A 27,795-nucleotide genomic window follows, 5' to 3' on the forward strand; every position below is an offset into this window, starting at 1 on the left:
GAAACACGCATTCTTTGACCAGTCTGACAGGTGAAAAATATTTGAGAATAGTTTTTGGTTGTTTTAATAGACTTTACCTTTTAGGGTAGTTTCAAGTTTGTAGCATGTGGTGAGTTCCCAAATAGCCACCACGCACAGCCACCGCCTCCCCTGCCGCAGGCAGTGTCACCCCCAGTGTCGCTGCCGTGAGCGTCTGCCCCTCACTCACACACAAGGTCATCGCCCACACTCTGCCATTTATGTCAGGGTTTGCACTTGGTCTCTCTCAGTAGGGGTTTTAATTTGCATTTCCCCTTTAAGGTTACCTTTCCACTTTTTAAAAAAGCCGTGTTTACTTCATTTTCTGTGTATCTATTTAACCTTTCTGAGCCTTGGTCCCCATAGCTGGTAAATGGAGGTGATTCCTCCTGCTCTGGGAGGGTTATGGTAAGAATTGAATGAGCAAAAGCCACCCGCTCAGGGCCTGGCACAGTACATGCCCTAAGTGGAAGAGCTCTTACGTTAGCAAAGCCACATGCACCCACACATACCCCTTCCCTTCCCCATGTGTGCAGTGCTCTGGCTCCAAGGAGAGGAGCACCAGGTCAGAGAGCAGGAGGTCGTAGCAGCTCCCCTTAAGACTAAAACCGGTTCAGCGGCTCCTATGCAGTACCCCATGCGCACCATCAGCACTAAATACAGCCTTACCTAACCCATCCCTGCTTAAAATCTTAGCTCTAACAGGAGACCTTTCTCCCTGCTTCTTGGCGTGTACACGGAACCACCTGAGCCTGTGTGCTGCCAGAGCCTTCTCTGCTCCACTGGCCCGGTGCCTGCCGGCGTTGGGAATATGTCCCACCGGTAGGCAAGGGTCTGCTGTGCGTGCAAAGTCTCAAGCGAGGCACCATGGACAGAAATAGGAAGTAGGTGCCTCTCTGCCCTTTGAGTGAATGTAACAGAAGACCGAGTCCACAGCAGTATCACTGCCACTTTCTGGATTTATCCCAAGGGATAATGAAGGTACGGTTAGAGGTGTCATGGCCAAAGCAGTACCTGTGACCATCACTTTTGGGGCAGGGAGTCTCATGGGAAGGAAGAACATCGTTCTGCCTGCCTTCCCTGACTTATAGTCACTCACTGTGTCCTCGGGTCTCTTGGGAGTGAGGTGTCCATCAGAAAGAGACCTCCGTTATGTTTCTGTTAGCAGGTCTTTCCTGCGGTGACTTCTCTTGGCCTGAACGAACAGGAGCTGCTGTTCCTCAGCCAGGCGGCATCTGGCCCTCACTCCTCTCTGTCTTCATGGAATGGCATCCCCGACGTGGGCATGGTCAGTGACATCCTCTTTTGGATCTTGAAGGAACACGGGAGGAGTAAAAGCAGAGCCTCGGACCTCACCAGGATCCATTTCCACACGCTAGTCTACCACATCCTGGCGACTGTTGATGGACACTGGGCCAATCAGCTGGCGGCTGTGGCCGCGGGCGCTCGCGTGGCTGGGACACAGGCCTGTGCGACAGACACCATCGATGCCAGTCGAGTGTCCCTGCGGGCACCCCGTGAGTTCATGACCTCCCATTCGGAGGCGGGCTCGAGGATCGTAATAAACCCCAACGAGCCAGTAGCCAAGTGGCACAGGGAGGGCGTATCCTTCCACTTCACACCAGTGCTGGTGTGTAAAGATCCCATTCGAACAGTGGGCCTTGGAGATGCCATTTCCGCCGAAGGCCTCTTCTACTCAGAAGTCCGCCCGCACTCCTAGGAAGGTGGCTGTGGGTAATTTTTCCGAAGGAGAGCTACCCAGTTTAAATTACAGGAAACATAGGATGGAGGGGTGTCCAAACAGTTTCTAGATCTAATTGAAGGATAGATAGCCAAAGAAACAACAGATTCAACTGTATCAGATACATTCCAGCCTGTTGACGATTACACAGAAACATTTCAGGTTTTAATCAGAATTTAGCTATCTACTAACGAGACTGGATTTGGGGAGTTTTTTATGTTGTGTGTTACAGGGGTAAAACTTGATTGCCATGTCCCCATTTTGTGCAGCGTTGTCAATTATTTCAGGCCAGACTCCATTCTGGAGAGCGTGTCCGCTGAAGAAAGCACTTCCCCAGGGGCCCAGGCTCTCCTGGGCTCCCGGCCCCTGTGGAGCCCAGCACGAGGGTCTCGTGTTCTCTCCCCACTCCGTGCTCATGGGCAGGATCACGATTTCCATTCAGTGTTACAACGAAAATGTTTAATGAGCACACCTTCGTAGTCTTCTGCTCTCAAAGTGCAGACAGAGCCCCAAGTCAGGACAGAACAGTCGTCCCTGTGGCTTCATAGTTGCAGCTGAGGCTCCGTGCCGCCTTTGAGGAAGGCCTTCATTTTCTGCCTTTGCTCAGAATCCTGGCTCGCCTGTGGGGTGGCCTTGGGGACTGCCAGCCTCTGCCTTCTGCCCTCCCCTGGGGTTGTAGGCTGGTCCAGAGCCCACCGTGCCTGGGCCCAGTCTCAGCCCCCAGCTCTGGATACACTTTCCACAGTGGAAGACTGATCTTTGTTCGTTCTGATCGTTGAAGGAATTTGCTTTTACAACTGGAATATGCTTCTGCGTGTGTAACAGATCATGTCTGTGTTACATTGACACGCCACATCCATTAAAAAGTTTTACCTCATCCGAGCCCCAGAATCATGAATAAATCTGTCATGTTATGTATTTATTTTTTTATAAGTCAAGGAGACTTCCATGTGCTTTTAAATATATTAAAAACGATTTACATTTCAGGAATCCTAAGTCTGCTTGTGATTGAGTCTCTCTCTCCCAGCCCCACTCTGGTGCCGGAAAAGTATAATCACTTCTGATCTTGACTAGGACGTGAGCTGTATGTTACTCTGCTCCTGAGGTGTTTATCTTTTCCCCACCGCTGAGCCTGAGCTATAGATCTGTCGTCTGTTGGTTTAAGGTGACAGAAGACAGTAGTACCAAGACAGAGTAGCCAAGCCACCGTGGAACAGCCGTTTGGAAGAGTGCGGTGAGCCTTCTCAGTTCAAAGAGCGGTGTGAATGCGGCAGCTGCTGGCTGGCTGACTTGGGTCAGGGGTAATCAGTTCATACCTGGCTCTTAGCAGCTTCTGGAACCTCAAAACTACCTCAGGTTCTTCGTGTATGGCCTCCCCCGCCCGCTGTGGGTAAGAAGGAAAGGCTTGCTCACTCCTTCAAAGAGAATTTAAACCTAGAGCTTGAAATTCAAAGCAAGTTGCTTATTAAGGGAATTTCTGGCTGCTACCCCATCAGTCTCTGCCTCCAGGCTCCATTAAAAATAATTAAACACTAAGCTCCTAGCCTATTTGTATTAGAAAGGCTGAAGTGGGAAGAGCTTTCTGTTTTTCCAAGAAGAGCTGGAATAACTCCTCACTTCTGTTACGTAAACCGAAGACAGCTGTGAGAGTACTGAGGTGTTTCCCACGGGCCTTTTTCTTAGTCCGGCTCCGAGCTGTCTGCTCCCCTCTGCCTTCGTATATATGGTCCCCCAGTTTGCATGGGGATGTCAGGAACATGTAATCAGCACGTACCTTAGAGCAGTGTTTTTATAGTCATTTTGGTGGTTAACACAAAGTATCCCAATGCATTGTGCGTATAGGGCAAGTATTCCTTCCGTCTTGAGAAGCTTTACTTGTGCCTGAATGAGCTGCACGGAGTCAGGAATGCGCACAGGGCCCCTCCAGACGTCCCACCTTTTCTAGAAGGCAGCTAAGCCTCAGCAGGAAGCTCGGACTCCAGCACTTGGGAGAGGCTTTGCGGAAGTGAGCTGCCAGGATAAGCGGCAGGTGCGGCCTCGGGCCTCCACCCTGCGCCCGGAGCTGTATGGTACAGAGCTTTCCGCGTGGGACTTGGTCGGAGGTTGGAAAATCGACTGGACTAGAAAAGGGGGCCTGGTGAGAAATGAGCCTCCCTAAGATGCTATTAACACTCATACTTGCTTGAGAAGGCTTAATGCTCTAGGGAAAGCACCAGCCACGCCAAACTGTTGAGAGGACAGTTTGGCCCCAGATCAGTCGTCACCATCATGCAGACTGAGTTTGCATTTTTATTCTGGCTAGTGGGAAGGGGAGCTCATCGGAGGAAACTCACATTCTGTGCAAGGTGTCGAGACGGCAGTATCGTATGACGGCGTATGATCCTCCTGAGCCTCACTTTGCTCATCGATGAAGTGGGTGCGTGGTCGCCCCTCGGGGTTCTTAGTGTACGTGTAAAGGAGAGTGCTGTGCAAGATAGTACAGTACACAGCACGTATTTCAAAGCTTAATAATTACCAGTTACAATTCCCAAACTGAACTGGCAATTTTCTGTCTCTTTACTACTATTTTAAAACCTTGAAAAGCTAGCACAATGACTCTGGAGTCTTGTCGTAGGTAAAAATTTTCATACAGTGGAGCTACACAGATGTCAAGTGTATCATTTGGTGGTTTTGACAAACGTGTACACCTGTCTAACCCAAAAGCCTATCCAGGTACAGAATGTTCCCGTCCCTCCAAAGTGACTGAACCGTTTTACTCCCACCAATGATGTGTGACAGTTCCGGAGGCTTCTCGTTGGCACCAGGATTCGGATGTGCCCATGTTTAATTGTAAACCATCTTGAAAGTAAATAATGGTATTTCACTGTAATCTAATTTTGCATCTTCCTGATGGCGAATAGTGTTTTTTACATGATTATTGGCCATTCATGTATCTTTGTGAAGTGTCCAAATTTGCCTACTCCTTTTTCCCCCCCCAGCTGGGTGGTTTTTTTGTTTTTTGGGGTTTATTTATTTATTTATTTATTTATTTGACAGACAGAGATCACAAGTAGGCAGAGAGGCAGGCAGAGAGAGAGGAGGAAGCAGGCTCCCTGCTGAGCAGAGAGCCCGATGTGGGGCTTGATCCCAGGACCCTGGGATCATGACCCGAGCCGAAGGCAGAGGTTTTAACCCACTGAGCCACCCAGGTGCCCCTGGGTGGTTTTGTATACATTGTTGTTTGGATGGTTAGTTTTATTACTGAGTTGTAGGAGTTCTTTATATGTTCCCAGTCTGTAGACAAATACTCATTTTTTTTCTGGCTCACTGGTCTGAAGCATTGAACTCTTCCTGTCATGCTTATAGTCTCATTCTTTTCTTCCTGGAGCTTTGCAGTTTTAGGTTTTACACTTCAGTCTATAATCCATTTTGAGTGACTTTTTGTGGATGGTGTTAGATTGGGATCAGATTCACTGTTTTCTACACAGCTATCTGGTTGGTCTGGCTCTGACTTTCCTTCCCCCACTGCATTGCTTTCAGGCCTTTATCAACAATGACTGGATAAGTGTGGGTCTATTTACGGATCTATTTGTCTGTCCTGTTGCCAGTATCACATAATTGCTATTCTGGTCAAGCCCTGAAGTGAGGTAGTGAGTGTTAAGTCCTTCAGCCTTGTTCAAGATCACCTTGGATGCACCAAGTCCTTTGTATCTTCCTGACACTTTTAAGATTTTTTTAAAAAATATTTTTATTTATTTGACAGAGATCACAAGTAGGCAGAGAGGCAGGCAGAGAGGAGGAAGCAGGCTCCCCAGTGAGCGGAGAGCCGGATGTGGGGTTCAATCCCAGGACCCCTGGATTATGACCCGAGCCGAAGGCAGAGGCCTAACCCACTGAGCCACCCAGGTGCTCCTTCTTTTAAGATTTTATTTATTTATTTGACAGAGACACAGCAAGAGAGGGAACACAAGCCGGGGAATGGGAGAGGGAGAAGCAGGCTCTCCGCTCAGCAGGGAGCCCAATGCGGGGCTCGATCCCAGGATCCCAGAACCATGATCTGAGCCAAAGGCAGACACTTAACGACTGAGCCACCCAGGCACCCCCCTTCCTCACATTTTAGAACCACCTTGGCACTTTCTACCCCAAATGTTGTTGAGCTTGTGATAGGAATCCGATCTATTTGGAAAGAATTTTTACCTCAACAAGAGTTAGTTTTCTAGCATGTCAACATGGCCTAGCTTTCCCTTTTGGTCTTTTTCACAGCAACGCTTTGTAGTTTTCAGGGTACAGGGGCTGCATGTTTTAAGTTCATTCCTAAGTATTTCATATCAGTAGTTCTTGAGTTTTATAAATGGATTTTTTTGAATTTCATTTTCAAACTCTCCCTTGGTGGTATGTAACAGTATCATGGATTTTTGTCAGATCCAGTTATCCCTTGTTATTTACTTATTTTTAGGATTCCTTGGGTTTTCCTACATAAGCGACCATGTCCTATGTGAAGTTTTCTGTCTATACCTTTTTATTTCTTGCCTTTGTAGCACTGACTAGAACTTCTAGTATAACGTTGAACAAAACTTACAAGTAGACAACCTTGCCTTGGTCCTGATCTTAGCGGCAGGGTGGTGAGTGTTTTACTACTAAATGTGATACTCACTGCACCCTTTTCCATAGACGCCTTTTGTTGATGTTCCTTCCTATGCCTGATTAACCGTGTTCTTATGACGGCTTTTTAAAAATTGCTCTTTCTGGGGCACCTGGGTGGCTCAGTGGGTTAAGCCTCTGCTTTTGGCTCAGGTCATGATCTCAGGGTCCTGGGATCAAGCCCCGCATCGGGCTCTCTGCTCAGCAAGGAGCCTGCTTCCTCCTCTCTCTCTGCCTGCCTCTCTGCCTACTTGTGATCTCTGTCAAATAAATAAAATATTTAAAAAAAAAAATGCTCTTTCTGTATTCCACCGAAATCATAGGACTTTCTCATTTATTTTGTTAACATATGAAAGTACTTTGATTTTCAAACAGTAAACCAAGAGTTAACTAAATTTAAAATTATTCTGGGATAACCCCAACTCAGTCATGATGTATGTAGTAACCTTTTTGTATTCTGCTAGATTCTATGTGCTAATATTAATTTGCTAATATATTAAGAATTTTTGTATCCATGGTCATGCAGAATAATGGGTATTGTTTCCTTATTCGGTAATGTCTTTATCCGGTTTTGGTATCAGGATTATGCTGGCCTCATACAAACAAGTTGGGAAGCTTTTGTTCCTATTTTCTAAAAATTTTTGTGAAGTTGAATTTAATAAAATTTGCCAGCTTAAATCATCTGGGCCAAGGATTTGCTTCAGATTATAAATGGTTCATAATGTTCCTTGATCTTTCTTATTTCTGTAGGATCTATAATGCTATTCCCTTCATTCCTGTTATCTTTATATCCTGATTTGTCATCTCCTTTTTCCTTCATCAGTTTAGCTGGGGATTTTTTTTTTCCATAGAACTTCTAGCTTTTTAGATCTTTAATAATTTGTCTGCTCTGTAGTTATTTAGGGTTTATTTTGCTCTTTTTCTAGTTTAAGGTAGGAATCTCTATCACTGGTTTTCTGCCTTTCTTATTTTCTAATAGAAGAATTTATAGCCGTAAGTTTCCTGTAAGCACTGCTTTTAGCTGAGTCCTACAAATTGTGATTTGTTTTCATTATTCAAAATATTTTCTCTTTTGGTTTCTTTCTTGACTTATGAGTTACTGCAAGTATGTTTAGTGTCTAAATACTTAGGGTTTTTCTACGTGTCTTGTTAATAATTTCTTTTTCTTACTATATTCGGTTAGCCAGCATACAGTACATCATTAGCTTTTGACGTTAAGTGTTCAACGATTCATTAGTTGCGTGTTAACACCCAGTGCTCGTCACCACGCATGCCCACCGTAATACCCATCACCCGGTTACGCCATCCCCCCAACCCCTCCCTTCAGTAACCTTCAGTTTGGTTCCCAGAGTCGAGAGTCTCTCATGGTTTGTCTCCCCCTCTGATTTCTTTGCAATTTTCCCTCCCTTCCCTGTGGTCCTCCATGCTATTCCTTATGTTCCACATATGAGTGAAACCATATGGTAATTGTCTTTCTTGGCTTGACTTATTTCACTCAGCATAGTCACCTCCAGTTCCATCCATGTCGATACAAAAGTTGGGTATTCATCCTCGAGTAATACTGCATTGTATATACGGACCACATCTTCTTTATCCATTCATCTGTCGAAGGGCATCTCTGCTCTTTCCACAGTTTGACTATTGTGGCTATTGCTGCTGTGAACATTGGGGTGCAGGTGCCTTTCTTTTCACTACGTCTATATCTTTGCAGTGAATACCTACTAGTGCAATTGCTGGGTCATAGAGTAGCTCTAATTTTAACATCTTGAGGAATCTGCACACCGTTTTCCAGAGTACTAGCTTGCGTTCCCACCGACAGTGTAAGGGGGATCCCCTCTCTCCACATCCTCACTGAGATCTGTTGTTTCCTGTCTTAATTTTGGCCACTCTCACTGGTGTGAGGTGGTATCTCATTGTGGTTTTGATTTGAATCTCCCTGATGCCGAGTGATGTAGAATATTTTTTCATGTGTCTGTCAGCCATTTGTATGTCTTCTCTGGAGAAGTGAGTGCTCATGTCTTTTGTCCATTTACTGACTGGATTTTATTTGTTTAGGGAGAAGATACATGCAAATGACATAGATAAAGGGCTGGTATCTAAGAACTTCTCAAACTCAACACCCAAAAAAGCAAATAAGCCAGTTAACAAATGGGCAGAAGACAATGGACACTTCTCCAAAGAAGACATACAATTGTTATCAATTTCTAATAGAATTTAATTGTGGTTAGGGAACAGATTGTGTAAATTTCAGTCTTTTCACTTTAAGACCTATGGCGTGGCCCAGTCCATGGTCTGTCCTGCTGCATGTACTAGGAGCACTTGGGAAGAATGTATAGTCTGCAGATGTTGGCTGTACCATTCTGTAAATGTCAATTCAGTCAAGGTGGCTTGTATGTCCTTTTTATACTTACTGTCTAATTCTAACAACTGCTGAAAGAGGGAGTGCTGACATAGCCAACCAAGATTGTAGATTTAACTATCAATTTTTTTTCTCTTTTTTTGTTTTATTTATTTGACAGAGAGATAACAAGATAACAAGATAACAAGGCAGAGAGGCAGAGAGAGAGAGGAGGAAGTAGGCTCCCTGCTGAGCAGAGAGCCTGATGCGGGACTCGATCCCAGGACCCTGAGATCATGACCTGAGCTGAAGGCAGCAGCTTAACCCACTGAGCCACCCAGGCACCCTTAACTATTAATTTTTGCTTCATGTATTTTGAAGTAATGCTGTTAGGTGCATACATATTTGTTGTTTCTTTTACTGAATTGAACTTTTTATTATTATAAAATGTCCCTCTTTATTTCTGGTAATGCTCCTTGTTTTGAAGTCTTCTTTAGCGGAATTAATACAGCTCTCCAGACTTAGACCTGTAGCTTGAATGGTATCGCTTTTTCCATCCTTCTGCTTTCAGTGACAGATTTGTTTATCCTTCCTCTACTTTTTAATTAGAATGTACAGTCCAATTTTTTTTTAAGATTTTATTTATTTGACAGAGATCATAAGCAGGCAGAGAGAGAGGGAGAAGCAGGCTCCCCGCTGAGCAGAGTGCCCAATGCGGGACTCGATCCCAGGACGCTGAGATCATGACCCGAGCCAAAGGCAGAGGCTTAACCCACTGAGCCACCCAGGGGCCCCAATTACTTTTTAGTCTAATAACGTTTTAATGTAATTATGGACTTGATTGGATTCACATTAACATTTTATTTCTTATTTTGTCTTTCTCTCATTTTTTTTGTTGTTGTTCCATGGTTCTTCCCTTCCTGCCTTTTAGGGGAGGTGGGTACTAATTGAATATTTTTTAGAATTTTAATTTTCAGAAGCACCTGACTAGCTCAATCGGAAGAGTGTGCAACTCTTCATCTCAGGGTCATGAGTTTGAGCCCCATGTTGGGTATAGAGATTGCTTTAAAAAATAAAATCTTAGTGATGCCTGGGTGGCTCAGGCAGGTTAAGCATCCAATCTTGATTTTGGCTCCGGCCATGATCTCAGCGTTGAGATCAAGCCTTGAGATCTAACCTCATCTGGCTCCGTGCTAGGTGTGTTGCTGCTTAAGATTCTGTCTCTCCCTCTGCCCCTCCCCCACTCTTAAAACAAAATGATTATAATCATACATCCCGAAGCTTTACTGTCTTTGGGATGCAGTTTTGTACTAACATTACTCCATTAAAAGGGCACTTTTCCCATACGCTAGTTCATACTTGCACTTTCCTGCCTCAGTTTAAGCCATCTAAAACCACGTGTGCTGTGATGATGTAGTTGGCCTCATTTTCCTAATTCTGTGAAAAACTGTGATGACGCGAGCAACGCCCATATTAGAAATTAGAATAGCTCCTTTCTCACCAGAGTTAAGCTGCGAATCCACATGCCCAAAAGACCAGGCAGTGCGACCTAGTATGGCTGAGCCCCAGACAATGTGGGCTTGAGCTGTGCAGGCCTGCTCATACGCGGACTTTCTTCAGTAAATGCATTGGGAGATTTTTTTGGAGATCTGTGACAATTTGAAAAAACTCAGCTGAACCATGTAGCTTAGAAATAATAAAAAAATTTTTTTAAGGAAAAGGTTTATCATGAATGCATGGATAACGGGTAAGAGCAGGAGCTCTGCATCCAGACCTGGGTTCAAATCCTGATCCACCATTTTCCTTGGAAAACTCATTTTACCTCTCAACCTCCACCACCTCCTTTACGGATAGAGGATAATAGTGTCACTCTTTTGGGAGCCGTCAGGGAGACCAATCCCTTCCTGAGCCCATCCTTCCCTGGCCTCCCCGGACACCACTGTCCTGGGTTTCTCTTCAGTCACTGTCACTTGCTTCTGTCTCCTTTGTCAGCTCTTCTGTTTCTCCCTTTAAATACTGGTTTCCCATTTTTGGTCCCCCCCTCACCCCACCCCATCTTCTTGTTCCTAGCTTTCTTCTGGGGACTCCTTTCAAATATATGGTTTCAGCGATCACCCAAATCAAGTTACTCCTGCATCTTTTCCTTCAAGCCAGATCTCACACCTGAAATCTAGCTGTCCCAGTATCTGATATCACCTTCTGGATGTCTTGAAGGCAAACATGTCTACAACTAGACTTCACAACCCTGCACCTGAGTCCCCACGATGCTCCTCTTCTCTGGTTTGTGTAACTCTTCCCCAGCAGCACGTGCCCCCGCAATGGTCTGTTCTCACCTGCTACATCCAGCCCCCCCAACTCTTGTTGACTTGACCTCCTGAATCTCTCCCAGAGTCCCCTCTCCTCTTAGTTTATACCCTTTTACTTCTCACCAAGACCTTCTGGTCACAGGGACACCAGACTCCACATCGAGCCAGAGGTGAGCTTTCTCAGTGGCACAGACATAGACCACGGGTCTGCCACACACTTGCCGAGGGACCCTTGCCGCGGGACCCTTGCCGCCGCTATGCTGCCCTGGATCTCTGAGACCCAAGAACCACAGGGGTTTCTGCTCTTGTAGCTGCTGCCTCAATGTCGAAACAGACCCAGTCATGATACAAAAAACTCCTTAGTTCAGTTTGGCAGTAGGTCTGTCCTCACCTTCAAATTTTGGTGATTTTAGGCCATCTTAAGTGCAAAATAGGGACTGGGCCTCATGCAAACTGCTGGCCCACCATCCCTCAGGGCAGCAGCAGAAGCTATGCTGGCCCTAAGCACAAACTTGGCCGCGAGGTACCTTCTCTAGTTTCAAACTACTTTTGGAAATAGGGAAGAGGAGACTAATCACAGGTTCTTTTAAAAAGGTTTTATTGTGATTTCTTCTTTTTACACCTAAGTAACAACTTTCCCCTAAAGGAATGATAATACATAATCTTTATTCTAAAAAGGATGTATAGATGATGTATTGATAGCATCTGGACAGGGGTAACATTGATTGTTTTAAATCAAAATTAAGAAGCTCTTTTTTCCCTTTTCATCCTTGGTGCTGATACCAGCCCAGCCCTTCACTCCTGCTGCTTGTACCGACATGATCTGGCTCTCTGCACACTCTGACTTCTCTCAAGAACAAGACATGGGGACTTGTTCGGGATTCCCTTGGACAGGTGCAGCTCAGAGAGCCAACAGGCTGGGGCCTCAACTTACAGAGGTTTGTTCATCATTTTTTCCCCTCAGACTGTTAGAGCTGGATTACTAATCCAGGATTTGTGTTTGCCTTCAGGGCTGCCAAGCCCCACAGCCTCAGGATCATCTTGGCTAAGCCAAGGCTTCGCCATAACGGGGTTCCTGAGCGTGGGTCTGCCTCAGACTTTCCCTCCACAGAGGATGGGGTCAGTCATCCAGGAGGCCCAAGTCATTTCAAAAGGTAAAGCATCATGTGCCCTGTTGGCATTTGGAGCTACACACACACAGCCATGAGCCTTGCACTTAATTCCTAAAGGACCTGTCCGGGCTCCATTCTCTTTCCAGGCTGACAGGGCGAACAGGAGGCCATATCGGCTACAGGCCCCTTGCGATCATCGTCACACACACCTGGTGCCCAGGAACACGCTGGCCTCCTTGCTGCCTGTGTCATGGGAGCTTTCCTAATCTGCTACAACCTCACCAAAGAAACCCCTACTCTGGGGTCATCCTGCTCCTATTTTTGTCTTATTTGTGCTGACGCTTCTGTTGGATGTGCTTCCGTAGTGGGCTCTGGTTCCAGAGGCAGAGATGGTGGCTTTGGGAGCTGGGAGACTCCTCCTGCACCTGGTAACAGAACAGGCAGCTTGAGTTCCCACTTCCACAATTTGGGAGGAAATCATGATTTTTATTGTCAAATTTCAAGAAGAAACCCCGTATCTTCTAGGACCAGTGGGACTGTGGCATATCTTTGCAGCTGGGAAGTTAGGCCATAGCCAAGAATTACAGCAACAGTCCAGTTTGCCTTCAGTGACTCAATGAGATACACCTTCAGTTACCTGACCCATGCCGACTGATACTGCCATGCATTGCTAACCCTGAATAGTGTAAAGCCCCAGCGTTTGAACCACTCATCTGAGCCTGCCAGTCACTGTTCCCCACTGCACAACTTGCCTTAAGAAAGCAAGTGCCAGTCTGGCCAGCATATATGGCTTTTTTCCTCTTCCAGGAAATGCAACTTAGATGTGTTCTCAGTCTGAAAAGTGTAAGCCTCCCTTAAAGCTGTCATCTCTCTGCCGGCCCATGCAGCTTGTACCCCGAAAGACTCCATAAGCTGTGTGGCGCCTCCTACCTGAGGGGAGCTTCCTGTGTGCAGCTGCTGAAGACATCGCCTGGCCCAGAGCTTGATTAGAGCCCAGAGGCTGCTGGAAACCACCAGCTTTGCTGGCTGAAGTGGTTCGGTGCTTTGACTTGGTATCTTTAACTGGTTTCGTCCAGACTAGTGCCTCCCCGACTTGGAGAGCAGCTCCCAGTTTCTGGGCCATTTCTACCATCTTGTGCCCATGTGGGAAGAAAAAAGAGTCACAGATATCACTGGCAGAGTCAAGCCTACCTACTGCTTCCCAGAGGCCCTCCACCTGGGAGTATTCAGCTGAAATCGTGTCTGCCAATACTAGGGGGTTTGAGAGAGGCAGTATTTATTGCATGGAAATCATTCTCCAACAGCGGAGAATCCAGATCCCCTTTAGTGGGCGGCACGGGAAGGCATACAGGATCTCAGAACCCAACGATTCAGGGTCAGCACGTTATAGGGCCTAATTCATGCCTTTCCCAATGAGGGGAAGTGGGAGGAAGCTGCAAAGAGACACAGACCTCAAATCAGTTGTATTCTATCAATAACAGAACTCAGCCTGAATTTCCCCTTACTATTTTCTTCTAGGAAGGGTTCTCCTCAGGCTGTGACTAATTGAAGATTTCATGCTGCCAGGAACATCAAAGCCAAAACAGGTATGAACCTTTAGAATACCTTGTATCTGGATTATTTGGGCTTGACTCAAAAGTCCCCAGACAGCCTTGGAGCTAATAAAAGACACACCTCAGAGTCAAACTCCAGAGAGCTGCTGTCCTTGAGCAGGTTGACTTTCTTCTCCATCTCCTGGTACTGGGCCAGGGCCCCCTTCTTCTCACCCTGGTTGTACAGCAGCACGGCATAGTTCAGGTTTACTAAGGGGTTACACCTGTGCCAAACAGGGATTCTGTGAGGCTTGGGATCTGCAACCCGTGCTCATTCAGAGATGCTCCTCATTGTACAAAAAAAAAAAAAACGATAAAAAGTGGTTAAGTAGAGACTTCCCTCTTCTACTGCAAGGTGAGAACACGTGTGTGTGGGCCTCTGGAGAAGCATCAAGGAAGTAAATGCCCAGCCAGCCAAGCAGGAGGTAGTGGGAGCAGCAAGTCTGACGTCCCAGCCCTCAACAGGGCCACCAGGGCAGGCTTGAAAAGGGGATTCCTGAGCCCACTGCCGGTGGAATGAATCCCGGGAGTTGTTTATCTCAAACTAAGCTCAGAGCCTCATCTGCTATTCCAGCCAGCCCGTGGCTGTCAGCAGCCCAAGCCCACTGCCAGCGCCTTCTCTGGCTCCTGACTGCAGACTCGGGGCTGGAGGCCGTGTCCGTTCCAGCAGCCGCCACATCGTGCTGAGGGCCCACGTCCTTCTGCAGCCAGGCAGCAAGAGCAACACCGGGGCTGTGGCGCCACCTGGTGGTTTCGGAGAGTCCAGCCCGCCCCCACGACCACTCCCAACAGAGCAGCTTACTTGTCCAGGCGGACGGCTTCTGCGTAGGCTCTCTTGGCATTCTCCGGATCTTCCAGGTTGGTCAGAGCCACTGCAACAGAGAAAGTGGGCACCGTGACTGGAAAGCCCAGCATAGAAAACACAAGGAATGTTTCAAGACCACTGTTCATTTATCACCCCCCTTTGCCCTATCAGCTCCTAGGGCCACCACTAGCAGTCACTTGTCACTTGGCCTGGATGCCCCTGTGTCATTGGCTTCAACGACCCCTCCCCACAGTCAGCAGTGGCTGAGGTCTCCAAATCCTGTTTGTTGCACTTTCTTTTCTGACACCGCCCTTGTTAAGGTGCAAGTTGTTTCAGGCTTGCCATTTTATCCCCACAGCAGTGTCTCCACCAGCCCCAAAGCTGCCCATGTCACCATCTGACAAGAATCCTCACTGGTTTGCCATCACCCATAACCATGATCTTTAACTTTCATTTGGCAACAGAACACAATCTCCTTTTTAATCAGTATTATCTGGAAGCCTGTTCATTAAGACAAAGGAAACAGAGCTGTCTGGAAGACAGGCCTACTCCACTCCCCCACCAGCCCTGCATTCACTTCCACTGAACACAAAAGAGGCCTAGGAATACAACTGGAAAACCTCAGCCTCTAGAATAAAGGCCAAAGTCCTTTACCCAAAGGCATTCCACTCATGCCATCTGTGATGTGGCCCCAGACCATCTCTCCTGACCACCCCCTCACTGTGTTCCACACACACCTGCCGCGCCCACGCTGCCATTCCGGGCTGCACGACTTGCTCCCGGCTCCTCGGCCACACTGTGCCAGTGAATTCTACTTTGTGAAGTCAGAAATGCTGCTCATGCCTTACAGTAGGGCTGTCTGTTCCCATTCCTGCATCCCCATCAGAATGGAGCTCGCTTAGTATTCAGGCAACCCACAGTGAACCATTCAATTTGCTTTGGCAACCTTCCTCTTATAAAAAAGAGGAAACCCCACAATAATGATTTTTGAAAACCCACCAGGGGGCGCTTGGGTGGCTCAGAGGGTTAAAGCCTCTGCCCTCCACTCAGGTCATTATCCCAGGTCCTGGGATCAAGCCCCTATGGGGCTCTGTGCTAGCAGGTTAGCCTGCTCCCCCCACCCCCCGCCGGCCTCTCTGCCTACTTGTGATCTCTGTCAAATAAATAAATAAAAGTCTTTTAAAAAAAAAATCACCAGAAGACCACACTGTCAGTGAGAATATGGAAAGTGCTTTTGGGCTTACATTTAGTAAGTCTTGTATGTGGAGAAATACCCCCAGAAAGAATATTAGTACTTTAATAACAACAGACCAATTATGTAATGATAATAAAACCAATACTTAATATTCATTGGTTATTTAATTACGTGATCCTCCCTCTCTACTGTGAGTTCTAACCAGTACGTAGTGTAAGGAGGACCCTTCCTAAAGCCCAAACTGTTAACACTCAGTGGTATCTGGAACTTAGTTGGACTCTGTTTCTCCCTCTCTCTATTTGTAAATAAACTGTCAAGTCAGGGAAAACAACTGGTAAAAGATGAACTAGGAATGATCTTGATTTAACCTGTTGGTCTCTGAGTGAAACATCTCCAAGCTAGAAGAAACCAGATATTGTGTCTTTTTTCAAGCTCCAGGGCACTCAACTAGGCTCCAATGGGATCTGTGAGGCAATAGCTTCTACGGGACATATAACCACTGGCCTCGTATAATTCTAGATCATTTTCCGTCATCACAGACTACAGGGGGGGCTCTCCCCACAAATGTCTCTTACCAGCCAAGAGCATGTAGAGCTCCCCCATCTTTGGCTGGAGATTGATGGCTGCGCTGAGGAAATGGAAAGCCGACGCATACTGCTGCATAGTCAGGTGGACAAGGCCCAAATTATATAGAATCTTCCAATCAAAGGGAGCCAAGTAGTTGGCTCGCTTCAGGCAGCTGATAGCCTGCAGGGAGAGGGGGTACTCGATGAGCAGTGGGGACAAGCCTGGCAGCCCCAGGAACTGCCTCTATGAACACAAACAAGGAAGATGGGGAGACACTCACTGCCACATATTTCTTCTTGCCAAAGAAACACATTCCAATGTTATTCCAGAGTGGAGGACTTTCTGGAACAGCACAAGCTACAACTCTGTATTTCGTGAGGGCAACATCAAAGTCCCCATGGGTCTGCATCATGCTGCCTGCCGCCAAGATGGCCTGAAAACAAAGAACATGAAAAGCTGGTAATTGAGCCATTCCCCAAAGCCTTTCGCAGTGAAGTGGTGGTTCTGGGTGTACTCAGCAGGCCTGTCAGCAAGGACAGGACTCCACACTTCTTCCAGGACATAGAAAATATATTCAGGCTCTCGGGACAGATGCTTGGGAGGAATGTCCCTGTGCCCCCTGGCTTTCTTTGGCACAGTAAAGAAAAAGAAAAGAAAAAAAAAATGTCAGTGACTTGCCCTGGCTCATTTGTTCCTATTTCTAGTCCAGGAAGTCAGTATTTCAGAGTCAAGGCACTTTCAGTGAAACAGCCTTTCATCTGCGCCCCAGGCCCCTACTTGGTACACCAAATGCTCCAGACAACCCAGAAACTGCTGTCTGGCCATTTAAGGTCCAGCTCCTCTGGCACCACCCAGGGGGGTCAGCCGGAGGCCTTCGCAGCCCCGCCCTCTCATTTCTCGGAGGAAAGGTCCGGCAGGCGCTGGCAGGTTCAGCCTACCATGCGTCCCATGATGGGAAAGATAGGCCAGGTCAGCACCCTTCTTCAAAGCCTGTTTTGCTGCATCTCCCTCTGCAACGTTCATCCACTGCACAATCTCAGCCCCAAAGTCCTATCTGGGCAAGAGTTGTCCTCACAAATTCATTAAGAACCCAGAAGTCACTTCCCCAGAGTCTCCTCAGACAGCAGTGTGGAGACTCTGCTTTTTTCCTGAGTAACACAAGGACTTCACCAGCATGACAGTTTCACTGTCTGCACGACAGGCCTGCGACAGCAAATGTGCGCTCGTAGAAAATAAGCAGAGCACGAACTTTACCGTATGTTACCATATGTTCATCAAGAAGGGCCATATCTGTTTGTAATTTGAAACAGGTATTTCTCAGGTATCCAAAATGCTTTCTAGGGCCAGATCACCTCTGGCAGCAGTGGGAGCGGCTGTGTGAAGGCTCCGGGGTTGGACAGCCTACAATACCTTGTAGTTGGTAGGGTCGTAAGTCAGTGCATTTCCAAGGTGTTCAAATGCCTTCTGGTAAATGCCGAGCTTGGAGAAAAAGCAAACCAGAGAATTACATTGGGGGGAGATAGCAGTCTGGCCAACCACACCCCAAACAGCGACACCCATGCTTTTTGGTTGTCATGGCAAAAAAAAAGAGCTACAGATACCAGCTTAAAAAAAAAACTAAAAACCCCCATATTTGTTGATTTGTCCCTGAAGGTCAAAGTATCTATGCGCCAGAGCCGCCTCTGGTGCACTCCGGTGTTCCACAACAACGCTTCCCTGGCAGGAAATGGGCCGGTGAGCCTCAATCCCTGGTGGGGTGGGGGGTCAGCCTCCAAGCCAAAGCTAGGAATGTCCAGGGTTAAGCTCCTGATTCCTTTTCAAGAAAAACAAAAGATGGAAAGGCCACCCCAGAGGCAGAGCTGGGGGGGGGGGCAGCTGAGCAGAGAACTGGAGGAGCATGGAGGGGGTGAGACAGGGCAAGAGCCTCAGGGGTCCCCACCAGGCCTGCAGGCTGGTACAGAGAAGTGGAGGCACTATAAAAAAAAATAAAAAAGCCATTCACGTGGGGAAATGCGGAGGGTAGAGGAGATTTCTTATTCTAGACAATGCTTTGCCGCCTCTCCCAGAGGACCTGGCTGGGCAGAGGCAGCAAGGTAAGTGGCCTCTAGCCCCAGCCCTGCGGGTGTTCACCTGCCTCCCAGCTTCTCCTGCCGGAACACGATGCCAGCTCCCCACCCTCCACCAGTTCTCTGCTCTACCCTTTCCTTACATGGGTAAGAATTACAATGGCAGTAGCCTCGAACAAACTTATTTGCCTGATTCGAATGCAGAAAAGTGATTCCTTTAGCAAACAGTATCAAATGCGGAGACGGAGGTTCATGTGCTTCCTACGACCTTCAGCAGAATGTGTTAAAGTAAAAGCAAAGCACAGGGATGCCACAATCCATACAAATCCAAAAGCATTTCTAACATAAATAGAGTTTCCATTACCTGTAAATAGAGTAGTCCTAAAGTTGTGAGAAGTTCCGTATTTTCTGGCGAGAACCTGCAACACATGGACCCACACGGAATGCTCAGAGGGAAACAAGATGCGTATGACACACCGAGACCCCAGCCCGCTGACGCGCCCTCACGCCACACCTGGAGACACCCTGGCGCCTTCTGCTCCCCACAAAAATTCCTGAAGCTGATTTGGGAATTTCCTTCAAAAGTCGGTCCTCTCAACCCCAGCTACAAGACCGACTGCTCAGCAAGAAAGAAACAGGACTTAGAATCCAGACTCCTTTGTCAGGGCCAAAGTCCTAAGAACCACCTATGGAATATTCGCTGTGACTATCCTGATTATACTGACACAATTCAAGACTGACGCTCCACGAATCAAGTCCGTCTGAAACACACAGTTGTAGCCAGTTCCCTCTCGTAGGTTTGGGGGTGGCGGTTGCGGTTTTGTTTTTCTGGCCTCACTATACTGACAATGCCAGCAGTTTTCTGTGTGTTTAACATCCCAGTGGCCCTAATGCTCTGCTCTCCACATTAAACAAAAAGCCATACTAAACAACCAAACTAAAAAAAGAAGGAAGATACAAACCAGCTCAAGGAAAAAATTAGCCTTTGGCTTTGGGGACTTAAGTAAAAGATGATTTACTTCCCCAGTCCCTCACTGATCCTTGCCTTTGTCATAAAACCTAAGCCACACTGAGCTGAGCTGTTCTGTCTGTAGGACCATCAGCAATTTCAACAGTGAAAATGCCAAAAGGCAAGAAGCAGCACCTCCTGCTTCTAAGGAATGAGTGGGGCACTGGTTACCTAGGGGTATATCAGACCAGAGGGGCCAAAGCCCCAGCCAGCAGGCACCTGAGCGGGCCAGGGCTTACTCAGTTCAATCGAGTATCTGCCCTTCACTTTCTGCCACAGCAAATATCCACTTTGATCACCTCCCTCCCACAAACCAATTATGTAACTTCTTTGATTTTGGTGGCAGCCCCCTTGGTCCCCACCAAAATGTGACTACCGTCCCTATAGCAATGGGTCATAAACAATGGTCTCCATTCTCAGCGATGTTCCAGATGTTCAGCTGTCCCCTTTTTCCCTTGGGAATTTTATTGACTTAAGTCCTTGATGAGCCCCTGGAAGAATGTCACCCTCCAGATTTCTGTGAGCTAATCTCGAAGAGACAACCTTAAAGGGCAGAAGTTGGGGATCAAGGCTTCCATCCAGCACCATAGAAGCTTAAAATATGCTACAGGAGCTCCTTCCTACTTGTCCCTGTAAACTTAGCCTCTTGCTGACAAATCTTTTGTAGCATAACAAATCAAGTCATTTGTTAAAGAAAAGGAGAGAGAGAGAGAGCACAGAGTGGAGAGGGACAGAGGAAGAGAGAGACTCTCAAGCAGGCTGCCTGCTGAGTGGGGAACCCAACGAGAGGCTTCATCTCACAACCGTGAGATCATGACCTGAGCCGAAATTATGAGTTAACCAACTGAGCCACACACATGCCCCAAACCAAGGGATTTTTATATCTTTTTAGACACAAAATGTGGTTGAAAAGAATTCAGAAGAGTGTTGCAACTGGTATGATCAGAAAAGTGACTGCTATGGTAGAAAACAAAGGTAATTAACAGAATCCTAAGTTTAGTTCAGAGACTTATTATCAGGAATTACACACTGTGGCCACACATCCTGTTAAGTGACAAAACAAACAAGACCCTATACAAAAAAGAAAAGACAAAAAAAAAAGATTAAAAAAAAAAAAAGAAAAAGAAAAGACAGACAGTATGTGTCCCTAGAGAAGAAAATTGAACACCATCCTGGAAAAGGAGTCCATTCCATTATCAACAGGGATTTGGCCTACCCTCATGATGTTTAAAACAAAAACAAAAACAAGATATTGGTCTCACGCTAATAAAGGCCACATGTTTATTAGTGAATCAAGAGATTTCTGACCCCAGTGTCTCTGGAAACAAGATCTGCTATAAAGTTTAAAACCACAATGGCAGACTACCAGCTGACTGCAAATTCTATCCGCTCCTTCCTCCTACGCACATGTGTACCCACCTCCCTTGCAGCTAGTGGCCGCCTCACCTCATGAACCATGGGATATGAGCAGGAATGAGGTGTGCAACTTCTGAACCATTAAGATACTCTGAGCTGCTAACTCAGTGGTTTCCTCTACCACCGCCCCTGACCACAGCCTGGACCATGGATCTACCTTAAGTAGCTTCAACCATACAGGTGAAGGCAACAACTGGAGGAATGTTGGATCCCGGACTGATCTTGTGGAGCAAAGCTGTCTAGCTAGGCAGACTAGCCAGACTGACAGGTGAGAAACACACACCTTCTTTATGTAAGCAAGCCTCTGGGAGCTTCGAACCTTAGCTCGAGTTTTACTCTAACTTACATAACTAGGAATCCATCACAGTAACCCGTACTCAGTCTTAAGCTTGGGGGTTCCTAGGTCTGCTCCCATTGATTTTCTCATCGCCTTAAAGAAAACAGACACACTTACTCTACTGCCTTCTTGTAGATTTCGATGGCCTTGTCCAAGTCCCCCTCTAGCAAGTGGATCTTCCCCAGCATTATGTAAGTCAGATCATGCCTGTTAAGATGGAGGGCATTGTGCAGCTGCTCTTGTGCCTGACAAGATTGATGGGAGTAAAGAGAACCAAATCACTACCACAAAAGGACAATGGCTTGGTGTGGCTATCAGAAAGAGCTCCCCCTGTACTCAGGCAGGAACATGACATCTCAGCAAACAGCTCCCACTACCCAAAACCCCTAAAACATACCAAAACCGCTTGCTGACAGGACAGCTGGCAACATGAGGTGTCTGCCTTTGGAGCCATGAGGGAGAGTTTTTTATACAAGATGACTAACCTTTCTGAGTGTCTTCTGCTTCTTGATACCCACACCTGTGACTCATACTTCCTAATTCAAAGGAGTGTCAGAGTACAGAATAGAACACTGCCCCGAACTCCATCCCAGCTGCACCGCTGACCAACTCCACAACCTTCCCCTGGGTGGACCTCATTTTCCTCACCAGTATTTTGATAAATGAATGAACAGACTGTTCTCATTTATTCATTCAACATGTATCCATTCAGTACCTATTCTAGGTAGGGATACCAGAGCTAACAAAACAAACCCCTTGCTCTGGAAGAGCTTTATCCTAATCTATGACTAAAAGAATTTAAGTCATTATTTGATTCAACAAGTATTTACATCAATGTCAAGTATTATATTTGCTCTGTCAGCCTTACAGTAAAATCTAAATATAATTCTCCTAATCAGTACAGGTCTGACCAAAGACTAATCCCACCTCTCCCCTGGCTCAGAATAATCCTATGAATAGAAATGTACTTGCTTGGAATATTCTCTGAGGAGAAAACGCTCCTAAGCAAGCATGTAACACTGTGGATCTGCTCAGGAAACAAGGAGACCCACTAAAAATATAAGTTCTTAGATGGAAAGTAACATTAAAAATGCTAACTGTCAGAAATCAAATCCACTTAAAACTTAAATTCATTTCCAGTAATCTTAAAAACTGAAATCATTTGCTGTCAGACAGTAAGATAGCTCACACAATCATGATTACATTTTTAAGACCAAAGGGTTCACTTTTGATATCTAAGTTTTACTGAACATTTGTTTCTATACTGGAAAATCACACTAGGGATGGAAGAGAAGAGGGGAGAGAAGTGATTCGATTGCCATTCCCTCATAATATTTCTAGAGTTTGTCATTTTCTTGCTAAAATCAGAAATGAAAAAAAAAAAACCTGGAAAAACAGATGGATGAAAAATGAGAATAAGTATGGGGATAAATGTATGGCACTTTCAATTTTGGCTGCCAAAATCTCTACAAGCACTTCTCAGGAGTACTACACCGCGAGCGATGGCGCCCCTGCAACAGGCGACCCCTTGGTGGGCGCCCCAGCTCGGCGCTCAACCGCCACCACCATTCCCACACATTACCTTACTGAACTGTTTCAGATAAATGTAGCAGACTCCCAGATTGTGACAGATCTCCTACACACAAAAGAAAGTAAAACAGCATAGGTGTGAAACTCCACAGTTACTAACAGAATGATACAATAGGCATCTAGGGACTATTACTGTCCAGCAAAGCTGACATTTTAAATGGCACTATAGTTAGTTCTTTTACTAGATTTCATACTTAAATACATTTAATTCTACAAAATGGGTTAATATTAAAAACTCAGTTTATAAGAGATAAAAGCAGAATAAACAGGTGATCTTCCTGGATCCTAGCGATACATACGCAGCCCTAGGCCTTTCTTCTCTAAGAGCTGCCCCCTGCCCTCTTCTCCGAAGAGACTGCCCACAGCTCCTGCTCCCACCCCTGAAAGGTGTGTGTGTGTGTGTGTGTGTGTGTGTGTGTGTGTGTGTGTGTGTGTGAGAGAGAGAGCGCATGCGCACATGCACACATTGGTGTGCCAACCAGATTCCTTCTCCTAGGAATCTGGGACTTGATGAGGTGATGTGGGCTCGGGAACTGACACCACCGAGGCCGCTGAGGCGGAATACATGTCATTGGAGCCAGTCTGCTGAAGTCTGCAAACGCTGGCCCACGGGCCAAATCCATCCTTGTAAATGAAGATTTTCTGGAGCACAGCCACAACCACTTGTTACACATTGCCTACAGAACTTTCACACTAGGACTTTAAAGTAGCTGCAATAGAGACTGTATGAAGCCACAACACTTAAAATATTCATTAGACCCTTTACAGAAAGTTTGCCAGATGCTGACCTACAGAAAGAAAAACAAGCAGAAATGCAGAGTAGCTGGTGAGTGACAGCTGTCCAGGTCCCCTTCCCTGAAAGATGAGCCTGCATGTCCTGACCTTGAGTTATACAGAGTCTCTTAAGTTCCCTTGTACTGAATCTCCCTTTATCTGCAGTAGCTTCAGAGAAAGGGGGAAGCAAGATGAGGAAAGTAGGAAGCAGTGAGGAGTTCTTAGTAGTAGTGGAGAGGTGTGGAAGCACATTTAGACCCAGAAGTGTCCCTGTTGGAAGAAACACAGACCCCAGGGCTCAGAGACAAATGGTTTACAATGTGTTCTAAGTCCCCTAAAATAACAACAAAATAGGGATCATTGATGGAGTACCTACTTCACATCAGGCTCTGTGCCAGATGGTTTTCACATATTATTAATTTCCCAGCAAACCTGAAACACAGGTATAACGACTCTGATATGAGAGGTAAGAAAATTGAAGGTCAGAGAGGTTAAGTAGTTTGCCTAAATTAAGACAAAGTGTTAGTACTAGGATACTTTGTCCTTTTTTAGGTCTAAATCTTCAGGAGAATTTTAACTATACATAAAGGTAGACAGAATCACCATGGATTCATCACTCTGTTCCCTAAAAAAAAAAAAAAAAAGACCTTATCCCTTAGAAATACATACTGAAACGTTTGTGGATGTTCTGCTGATATTTTATGAAGTGGGGTAGATGGGAGTATGGATTGGATCGTTGTATGGACAGAGCCCGATTCAGGGCTCAGTCCCATGACCCAGGGATCATGACCTGAGCCAAAGGCAGAAGCGTAACAACTGAGCCTCCCAGGTGCCCCAGTCATCACCTTTATATTGTTGACTCTAAAATGTGTATCTCTAGCCCGGAACACTTGAGTTTCAGATTCTGTATCCAGGCATACATGGACACATCTCAATTTAGATATCCTACCAGATGCTAAAACTCGTGTCCATAATCTTACAGACAGGATTTAGCTCTGACTGGCTATCATCCTCCTCTCCCAAAACTGCCTTCTCTTCCTTCCTGCATTTCCTGTTCTAGGTGATTATCCCATAATCCACCAATCCATCTTTGCATCTCTAAGGCATAGCCCAGTGCCTATCATGTAGCAGACGCTCATTTGTTGGAAGAATGACTAAATGAATGAAAGAGTAAATGAATTTTCCCTTAACTGTGGCTTCACTTTGGCCTTTAGCCATAAAGTACTTGGTGGCTTCCCTGTCTTCAGACCTACAGAAGTGACCAACAAATTGAAACTTCTCAAAAGTAATAGTGCCATAAGAACTGCAGGGAACTCCATGCTCACTCTTCGTACTAACCAATCAAATCCTTCACACACAGATAGGTCTTTCCAAGAGTCCTCAGCTACTTGGGGGGGGTGGGGGGGTGGAAACCAACAGCCTGAGAAAGAAGAACCAAAACAAAGAGAGGAAGGAAAAGATAACGCTAGAAGACAGAACAAACTTCAAGAGTCAGAGACATGGAGAGACTATGTCCCTGAATGTACAGCAAAAAGACAATGAGGGAGAACACGTGCAATCCAAGAGCCACAGGGAACAAGTACAGAACACGCTGAATACAGGGGGAAACAGTGTGGCACCTGCCGCTGCTTAATATGCACTCTCCTTACCGTCCTTCCTATAAGACCTGAACTTAGTTTACAGTGTCAGTGTGTCCAATGTAAGAACTACACTTCCCAGCCCTCCTTAAAGGGGTCACTTGTGCCATCACACAAATGGCAGTCTGTTGGGGAATTCTGGGAAAGCTATACTTTCCTAATACAGGCCATGTCTTTGTCTCCTTGTTGCTTCCTTTTTCTCCCTGCCTGGAATGATGATGTGATCTTAGCACTGCAGCAGACACCTTGTGACCATGAAGAAAAAGCTGCAGCCCTGACATCCTTGGACCACCAAGCAACTATTCACTTGGATCTGTTTCATGAGAAAAAATAAACCCCTAATTGGTAAAGCCAATGATTAGTCAAAATTTTTATTGCTGATACAGACAGATAATGGAGGAGAAGGAAAAAAAAAAATCAAAGAACTACTCAAAATTTCCCTGACCCCAAAGGGGGCAAAGATCCTTAGAGAAAAGCCAACTGGGTCCAGAGATAAGGGGGAAAAAAAAGAAAAGAAACACTTCTAGACCACTCTGACTGGTATTTCAGAACTCCAATGATAAAGAGAAAATCCTTGAAGCTTCTAGAGAGGAAAGTGGAGTTATCAACAAGAATCAGACTGGTAAGAGACTGCCATAAAATCAAGTAGCCAATGTCTGCTAAGTTATGAGGCAACATGATTTTTGATCTTACGTTTAGTTAAACCATCAATCAAGTGTGAGGATAAAATAAAGGTATTTCAGGCATGTAGGTATTTAGTAGCAGTAACAAAAGCCTTTGACAAACGGAACCATTAGCACACCACTGATGACAAAGACATTCAAGTTCTCCACTTACCCAATCTTTCTGGTTAAGTTTAGCTGCTTCATTATAGACTTCAGTGGCAGCTTTATGTTTTCCCAAAAGAAATCTGTGGAAGAAATACATTTTTTGGAATTAACTTGAAGCTTTTACAGGACTAACTCCACTAGTCTCTCGTTTGGTTTATATTCCAGCCTTGCGGAGAATTCTGCAAGCCTCTTCCCTATTACCTAGGACTAATAATACAGGACTAACTCCACTAGTCCCTCATTATGTTCCAACCAGGAGAGAATTCTGCAAGCCTCTTTCCTTTTAGCTGGCTGTGCTATTCTGGCCAATGAGGCTGGCAAATGTCAATAACAGAAGCTCTTTTGGTAGAAGCTGCACTGACTGCTGTCCCAGGCTCTTGGTCTCTACACCAATTTTAGTGAAAGTCTTACGTAATTTATTTTCTGTAATGTACCACCAACATAGAACAAAAAAGAAACAAGCTAAAGTATATATACCAGTTAAGCAAGGACTGCCAGCATTCATCACCACCATCTACTTAAGGGACATCCCCTTCCCTTCCAAGACTAAATCTCTTGCCTTGATATTGATCACAATTCTAAAGAGAGGAAAGGCAATCTGGGCCTCTACACAAAGACAGTGCAAGGATGAATGACAGTAGGTAAGAAAGTCGGGGTGGGAACCCCATGGGACACCTTATGGCTCCAGAATTGAAAAACTACCAGTAGGGGCACCTGGGTGGCTCAGTGGATTAAGCCTCTGTGGATCGGGCCATGATCGCAGGGTCTTGGGATCGAGCCCCACATTGGGCTCTCTGCCCGGCGGGGAGCCTGCTTCCCCCTCTCTCTCTGCCTGCCTCTCCACCTACTTGTGATCTCTGTCTGTTAAATAAATTTAAAAATATTTAAAAAAAAAAAAAAGAAAGAAAGAAAAACTACCAGTATACCTAACAGCTTATGAAGACTGGAGTTTGCTTGCATCCAGGAGCTGTCAGGGCATCCACTCACAAACACTATGTCAAGTATTATACTACTGTATAATAATATACATAATAAATACTGTATATAATAATGCTGTATACTATATACAACACTACTGTGTTGGAACAGCAGATGCAAAAAATGCTACGGATGCCAGCAGCATAAGGGGACTGAAGGAACAAGATGTCACCACTTGTACGATAAACAGTATCAGTCTTCCCCCATCACACTACACCATACAATGTTTGAAATACTCATTGTTAACTCATCTTCTCAAATTTCAAAATCAATCCACTCTTCAAAGTGGATCCTAGTCTCCCTATTGAACAATTCTCCCTCTGCATCAAGCTGCTCAGGAGGCCAGAAGCAGCCCCTGCCTGGGAACGCACTCTACAATGTTCTCTGTGAGTGCGCCGGGGCTTGCTGGCAGCAAATACTCACAAAGATCTGGCCACCTGCTTGAGGTTATCGGCACACTGAGGGCTGAGAACAGCACACGTCTGAAAGAGTTCTAGGGATTCTTGGATGTTTCCTTCCAAACGAAATATTAATGCTGCCAAGAGACAGAAAACACACACACAAAAACCTTCATATTCTGGGGAGAAAAGAGTCTGGTATCAGAAAAATTGGAGAAGAGGGAATTAAAAAAACATACCAAAGAAATCATTTGTTTAACACAATCAGATAGGCCTAAACCCTATACCTTCAGGTAGGCTGAAACAAATAGCAAAGTGGTTGACAATCTAAAACTTTTTTTTTAAATAAGATATCTCAAACCTACCTACTCCTCCATTCTCAGTATCCACCATGCAGATAATGAGGTGCCTTGCAAATTATCCTACAAATTCTTCATACTAAGGACATTCCTTGGCTTCCCCATCA

At 45.8% G+C, this 27,795-nt stretch overlaps 2 protein-coding genes and 1 long non-coding RNA gene across 5 annotated transcripts in view; 2 read left to right on the plus strand and 1 right to left on the minus strand.

The window, feature by feature from the left end:
- ADPGK (ADP dependent glucokinase) overlaps positions 1 to 2,755 on the plus strand; it is a 42,474-nt gene extending 39,719 nt beyond the window's left edge. Inside the window, exon 7 of one of the 2 annotated variants that reach the window (XM_032342530.1) lies at positions 1,184 to 2,755. In XM_032342530.1, coding sequence (XP_032198421.1) covers positions 1,184 to 1,738 — 555 coding nt within the window. In that variant the 3' untranslated portion in view covers positions 1,739 to 2,755. The remainder of the gene's footprint in view (positions 1 to 1,183) is intronic. The other variant, XM_032342531.1, reaches the window with a different exon arrangement.
- An 8,852-nt stretch (positions 2,756 to 11,607) lies between these two features.
- BBS4 (Bardet-Biedl syndrome 4) overlaps positions 11,608 to 27,795 on the minus strand; it is a 56,220-nt gene continuing 40,032 nt past the window's right edge. For both annotated transcript variants that reach the window (XM_032342529.1, XM_032342528.1), the window contains exons 5-16: positions 27,355 to 27,466; positions 25,961 to 26,033; positions 22,705 to 22,758; positions 21,240 to 21,367; positions 18,725 to 18,779; positions 17,705 to 17,773; positions 16,575 to 16,727; positions 16,303 to 16,474; positions 14,530 to 14,599; positions 13,810 to 13,951; positions 13,066 to 13,267; positions 11,608 to 12,560 (exon numbers count right to left, since the gene is read on the minus strand). In XM_032342529.1, coding sequence (XP_032198420.1) covers positions 12,451 to 12,560; positions 13,066 to 13,267; positions 13,810 to 13,951; positions 14,530 to 14,599; positions 16,303 to 16,474; positions 16,575 to 16,727; positions 17,705 to 17,773; positions 18,725 to 18,779; positions 21,240 to 21,367; positions 22,705 to 22,758; positions 25,961 to 26,033; positions 27,355 to 27,466 — 1,340 coding nt within the window. In that variant the 3' untranslated portion in view covers positions 11,608 to 12,450. The remainder of the gene's footprint in view (positions 12,561 to 13,065; positions 13,268 to 13,809; positions 13,952 to 14,529; positions 14,600 to 16,302; positions 16,475 to 16,574; positions 16,728 to 17,704; positions 17,774 to 18,724; positions 18,780 to 21,239; positions 21,368 to 22,704; positions 22,759 to 25,960; positions 26,034 to 27,354; positions 27,467 to 27,795) is intronic.
- On the plus strand, positions 11,874 to 18,279 carry LOC116590582. Its single transcript, XR_004285655.1, has 2 exons — positions 11,874 to 11,961; positions 13,654 to 18,279. It is a non-coding gene; the product is annotated as an uncharacterized LOC116590582 (long non-coding RNA).

This window comes from Mustela erminea, chromosome 5 (genome assembly GCF_009829155.1).
Source record: "Mustela erminea isolate mMusErm1 chromosome 5, mMusErm1.Pri, whole genome shotgun sequence".
In the NCBI taxonomy this organism is placed as follows: Eukaryota; Metazoa; Chordata; class Mammalia; order Carnivora; family Mustelidae; genus Mustela; species Mustela erminea.